At 41.9% G+C, this 6,763-nt stretch overlaps 1 gene segment (V, D, J or C); it reads left to right on the top strand.

The window, feature by feature from the left end:
• Positions 1-352: 352 nt before the first annotated feature.
• On the top strand, positions 353-3,236 carry LOC133990157 (T-cell receptor alpha chain V region CTL-F3-like). The segment is given in 4 exon segments: positions 353-407; positions 1,631-1,938; positions 3,050-3,116; positions 3,229-3,236. Coding segments are annotated over 4 exon segments (438 nt in total).
• Positions 3,237-6,763: the final 3,527 nt, after the last annotated feature.

The raw sequence follows: 6,763 nt of genomic DNA, 5'->3' as shown, positions 1-6,763 counted from the left end.
GCTCAGTTGTGCAGTGTGGACCAATCAGTAGAATCTCTGTTTTATTATTATTAAGCTGCAGGTAGTTTTGATGCATCCATTCTTTAATTTCAGGTAAACACTTTTACTGGTGGATTAGACTGTTTAGGACATTTGGGGAGAAAATGATGTATATCTGGGTATCATCTGCATTACAGTGGTAGGATATATTATGTGTTTGTATTATGTGACAGACATTATGAGCCAGAGCTGTGAGAGCAGGGAGGAGGAGATTAAGGGAGGAGCAAAACTGTCACTGAAGTACAGAAAGACACAAACTTTCACTGTGGTGTTTCATACTAAACAACACACACAGTTTCTTGTTGTCTTCAAGATGGTGTCAATGCAATTAAGTCTGTTTTCAACTGTGTTTCTGATCACACTAACAGGTAGGAGACACACTTCATATTTACTTCTATTGATGTTTGCTTCAAAACTGAGCATGAAGTTGTACATATTCCTTTGATGAGTCTTTGACAACATGTTATAACAGAGTTATCTCTTCCTTTAGGTGTCAGCTGTGAAGAACTCACTCCAGTCAACAATGAAGAGTTCAGTTTAGAAGGCAGCTCTGTTACTCTGTCCTACAATTACTCCAAAGAAGCTGATAGTTTAGATAATTTCTTCTGGTATCGACAATATCCAGGAAAACCACCAGAGTTCATCATGTACATCTCAGGCAGTAACATCACAAACAAAGCAGACTCCCTGAAGTCTGAAAAAAGATTCTTTACTGAACTATATGATAAAAAGCGTGGAGTCAAACTGCAGATCTCCTCTGCTGCAGTGACAGACTCTGCTCTGTACTACTGTGCTGTGAGGCCCACAGTGACAGCAAACCCACAGTCTCTGTACAAAAACCTGACAGCTCCTCACTCAACATTTACACACTTCAACTCCTCCTTTTATTCAACAACAGCGCCATCAGGTGGACACTGACAACATGATTCACTGATCAAATGAAACTTACTACTGTGTCTTTCTTTTTACATTTTCATAAACACGTCTAATCCAGCTCATAGTGAGCTTGATTATAATTTTCTCTACACAGAAGAACTTGACAAGAACGTCCTTTTTCTCCACAGTTTGTGTTTCTGTCATTGTTGATCAGATGTGGTGACAGACCTCATGTTAGCTCAAGGAGACGTTATATGATAGGACACTTAACACTTTGATATAAACATCTCTTTTATATTTCCAACAAATAAATGAAGCTTATTGAGAGGATGATGATGGTGGAATACCAGGGTGGTTCACTGATTAAAGAGACCTTCCTGTTTAAAAAAGTTGACAGGTTCAATCTCCTCATGATGAGCTGCTCTGGATAAGAGCGGCAGCTAAACAGCTGAAATGTAAATGTGATGTAAATGTTGAGACTTCCTCAACAGATGATAAAGAGGAAGGGCCAATGATGTGAAGGCCCAGATCCATCAGAGTATCAATGTTCTTCCTCTCTCTCCTCCCCTCTCACTGCAGACATGAAACACTGGCTGAGAAACATCCTGATTCTGACTCTCTGGCTAGGTAACTCTTTAAACCTGCTGATTGTTCTCCTTTAATCAATCATCTTTATTGATTCATCTCTTCCTCTGCATGTTCTGTTCTTCCCCAGAGTGTAAAGGACAAGACAAAGTGATCCAGCCACCAGGAGATGTCATTGCTACTGAAGGACAGACAGTTACACTTAATTGTACATTTAAGACAACTGACTCAAGTCCATATTTGTTCTGGTACAAACAAGAAGTAAATGGTTTCCCAAAGTATGTTTTGCGACGTGATACTATTGGGGAAGGAGATAATGCTGCAGAGTTCCCCAAAGACAGATTTGATGCTACACTCAACAAACCATCAGTTCCTCTGAAGATCCAGAAGCTGCAGCTGTCTGACTCTGCTGTGTACTACTGTGCTCTGCAGTCCACAGTGACAGGAAACACCAAAACTCTGTACAAAAACCTTTGGAGCAAAGACAACAGAATACTCCACAACATCCACTAGAGGGAGTCACACACTGTTAAACTTCAGACGTTTGAATCTTCACATATTTGACTCAGCCTTGCAAAAGAAGAACGAAGAAAAGACTCATCTGTGTCCAACAATGTGAAACCTGTATCATGATGGTGACTGCAGCATCAGTGTGGAACAACTGGTGGGTCGGTGTATAAAGAACAATCTGTCTCTTAACGTCGATGAGACTAAAGAGATAATTGTGGACTTCAGGTCAAAGGTCATCTTCTATCAGGGCACTGTTGAGAGTGTCCTGATGAGCAGCATCACTTCCTGGTATGGAAGTTGTAGTGCAGCCAACAGAAAGACTCTGCAGCATGTTGTGAGGATGGCTGAGAGGGTCATCAGAGTCTCACTCCCTGCTATTGAGGACATTTACACAGACAGATGCAGGAGAAAAGCTCTCTGCATAGTGAAGGACTCCTCCCACCTCTCTCATGGACTGTTCAATCTCCTCCCGTCCAGCAGGAGATATCAATCCATCACATCAAGAACAACCAGAATGTGCAACAGATTTTTCCCACAAACCATCAGACTTCAGAAAGAGTTCAATTTCTGTTTCATCAGATTAGAGAATCTTGCTCCTCGTGCTCTCAGAGTTCTTTAAATCTTATTTTACAAACTCTCTGCAGGCTGTCATGTCTTTTACTCCAGAGTAGCTTCTCTGTATCTGCTCTATCATAAAGGTCTGACTGATGGAGAGCTGCTGAGATGGTTGTCCTTCCAGCAGGTTCTCTCTGTAGAGGACTTCTGAAGTGCTGTTAGACCCTTCTTGCCTGGTTACTCAGTTTCCTGGACAGCCAGCTATAGGAAGAGTCCTGGTGGTTCCAAACTTATTCACCATCATTCCTATTCATTACTTAGTTAGCAGCTCTGGGACTGGACAGCAGGTTTTAAATCGTTTTCTTACTTTCCTACTTTCTACATTTGTTAGTCCATACACCACATGTAGTAGCCCGTCTGTCTACTCTGAACACCAGGCCTAAGTGTTGGCTGCTTGTGTTGTGATTTTGTTTTTCCAGGTAAGAATAGTGCAGCCAGACAGGTTTGGTTTAGTGTATCTGGTTTTAGCATCAGTCAGTTATTGGGGATCTGTACGATTAGGAAGCAACTTTTATCTTTTATAGTGACACTAAACAATAAATGGCGGTTCTTACCTGACTACACCAGTGTTGTGTTGCTTCCCTCATCCTGAGATTCTTTCAGGGTTGTAACAGAGTTCCTTGGACCTTGTTGTACTTGAGGATGGTTGGTGGTGTGAGTGGGGAGGATGGACCAGCAGGCAGGAGTTGATTTGTCAGAACAGGAACATTTATTCAGACCAGCTAAAAAAAAGATTGAAAAACTAATTCATTAAGTTCATCATCTGCAGATAATTAGTGGGAAAACCTTCACAGTCCCCAAAACACTGACCCTCCTCCATTTTTCCTGGAGAAAGTAAAAAACAGAGCAACCAGTGTGTTGTTTCCAGAACCTTTTCTACCCTGTCAGCTGCTATCTGTGGACAGTCAGGGAGGGTCTTTGGACTTAGAGCCACTTTGACCCAGGTGGCATTAATCTCCCCTCGTTTGGAGTTAAATGACGAATAAACATCCACTTCTTTGGAACTGTTCAACATTACAGCAGGAAAAATACCCACAGAGACATTTTAAAGGGGAAGTGCACTCCTTCTTAAAGGGTCAAGCAGGTCAGGGAATTAAAGTCCCCCTACAGGAAACCTGTGTCAGCAAAAAGACGAGACACAAGTGAATTAGCAGTTGTGCAAGTTTTATCATCAAATGGTCTAGATGAGCATTGCCAGAGCTGAATTTAGTTCCCAGTCCAACCCTGACCCACAGTGACAGAAAACACCAAAACTCAAACAAAAGCTGACAGATTTTTGATGCTTCTCTAGTTTCACATGACAACAGATCAGTCATGTAAAAGCTGCTCCAGACAAAGTTTTCATGTTGACAATGAAGACATAAGAGAAGAAGAAAAGTCCTGTGATGGTGATATAACTGGTGGGATATCAGTATACACCCCCCCCCCCCCCCCCCCCCCCGCAGGGATCAGTGATGTCACAGTGATGTCATTAAGGGAGGAGGGGCTTCCTTTACAGATGGGAGAAGCCCAGCTGTCCCCATCAGAAAGTAAGCAGACTTCAGAAAGTTGACTGTGAGGATTACTGAGCTGTTTATCTTTCAACATGTTGCTTTTAGTGGCAGCTCTGCTCCTCTGTATATTCACTGGTGAGTCACATTTTCATTTCATCTCTTGGACTTAAATTCAATGGCAACAACATTCATATCTGATCATGTAATTAAAGCAGCTACATAGTTACTGAAGCACAGAACAAGAAGCCCAAGAAAATGTCCATTTGTTCACTAACTGCTGGATTTAAATATTCTCATGCAGGTGTCAGCTGTGAAGATCTCACTGCAGTCAAGAATGAAGAGCACAGTTTGGAGGGCAGCAATGTTACTGTGTCCTATAATTACTCCAAATATTCAACTAGCAATTATTTCTATTGGTATCGACAATATCCAGGAAAACCACCGGAGTTCCTCATCTCTCACTCAGCTTCTGGGGATGTAGTAACTCCAAAATCTGGACTGGAGATTAAAGTGGAACAAGAGCAAAAACAAATCCAACTGCAGATCTCCTCTGCTGCAGTGACAGACTCTGCTGTGTACTACTGTGCTCTGCAGCCCACAGTGACAGGAAACACCAAAACTCTGTACAAAAACTCCACAACATCCACTAGAGGGAGTCACACACTGTTAAACTTCAGAGGTTTGAATCTTCACATATGTGACTCAGCCCTACAAAAGACCCATCTGTATCCAACAATGTGAAACCAGCATTATGATGGTGACTGCAGCATCATTTCCACAGCTGAATCAGAGAAGTGTAACAGAAGGGTTGAATCGGTCGACTCTTTCTCTCTTGATAATGATTCCTGTCTCTCAGCTCAAAGTATCTGCTGATGTACTGATCCCATAGCAGCGCTCTCTTTTCCCCACATTAACATCTGTGCACCTCACTGCTGGAAACTCATTCAAACAACTTCAACATGAGGTCACATGAGGTCATGCATTGCTGTGGCACCAACACATTTAGATAAATATGATGAGTTTGTCAGCAGGCTGATGGATCTCAGTGTTCAACTGAAACTTTACACAACTGAAAGCCGTGTTAAACTGTGATGAAGTTCATGATATCATTGGTGCTTCATGAAGCTATAGAGGTGATTTCCTGGCCCCACCCACTGAGGTTCAACTCAACCAATGAGATTATTTCTGTCTCCAGAGCAGAAATGTTTGAGGAAGTCAAATCCCAATCAGCTTGATGCTGAGGAGAAGGGCTGTGCAGCAGAGAGGCTGTTTAGTTTCTTCATTCTACTGCAGTGGAAGAACATTGATCATCTGCTGTCTGTTTGCTTTCAACAACTCCAAAGACATGTTGCTTTACCTCTTTATACTTTTATCTCACTTTATAGGTGAGTGTTAGAACACAGATCAAAGTCTCATTTTACCTGATGTATTAATCACATATCTTTTTTTCACAGCTGGATGATTTTGTGGAAGTCAATTCACAAACAAACCTGCTGATTGTTCTCCTTTAATCAATCATCTTTATTGATTCATCTCTTCCTCTGCATGTTCTGTTCTTCCCCAGAGTGTAAAGGACAAGACAAAGTGATCCAGCCACCAGGAGATGTCATTGCTACTGAAGGACAGACAGTTACACTTAATTGTACTTTTGAGACCAGTGATACAACTCCATATTTGTTCTGGTACAAACAAGAAGTAAATGATTTCCCAAAGTATATTTTGCGACGTGATACTATTGGGGAAGGACATAATGCTGCAGAGTTCCCCAAAGACAGATTTGATGCTACACTCAACAAGCCATCAGTTCATCTGAAGATCCAGAAGCTGCAGCTGTCTGACTCTGCTGTGTACTACTGTGCTCTGCAGCCCACAGTGACAGGAAACACCAAAACTCTGTACAAAAACCTTTGGAGCAAAGACAACAGAATACTCCACAACATCCACTAGAGGGAGTCACACACTGTTAAACTTCATAAACACAGTCTAAACATCGTGCAGTGCTGATACATACAGCTGTATAAATACAGGTATATAGTCTGCATAGATTTGTTAACATAAGGACAAACTATGAATTGGCAAACACTATGATGGAATAAGTCAGTTACAATCAACAAGTATTACAGCAGAAAATGATTCATGAATATTATTCATCAGCTATGAGATGTGTTCTGTTTAACATGACCACATTTAACATGACATGGTGCTGTCACACCTGTCCCGTGTCTACAAGCACAATTTTGTAGTTCACAGGGTCAACCTGCTCAACTGTGCAGTACGGGCCAATCCACCGTGGGGCAAATCTAGCAGTATAATTATTGGAGGCCTTGGACAGGGGAGGGGCTTTCATTCAGACCTTGTCTTTCTCTTTGAATTTGACATGTTTTTAAGGTACGTTTGAACCTGTTTTCTTCTTGGCTGCCGCAGGTTTGACTGTACAAAGGCTTGGACATTTTTCGGAGCACTGGACACCTGTGATGAAGGCTCTGACAAAAGGTCCCTTTGAAGACCCTCTAGGCAGCAACTCAGCTGGAGTAAAGCCAGTGGCTTCATTGACTGTTATGCTTCTGCCCAACATGAGAAACTATCATGAACGGTGATCAAGGATGAACACAGTGAGTGAAGATCAATACACAGCAGGCAGTAGA

Source organism: Scomber scombrus, chromosome 11, assembly GCF_963691925.1.
Source record: "Scomber scombrus chromosome 11, fScoSco1.1, whole genome shotgun sequence".
NCBI classification, from domain to species: Eukaryota; Metazoa; Chordata; class Actinopteri; order Scombriformes; family Scombridae; genus Scomber; species Scomber scombrus.
This window is presented reverse-complemented; position numbering and strand designations above follow the sequence as displayed.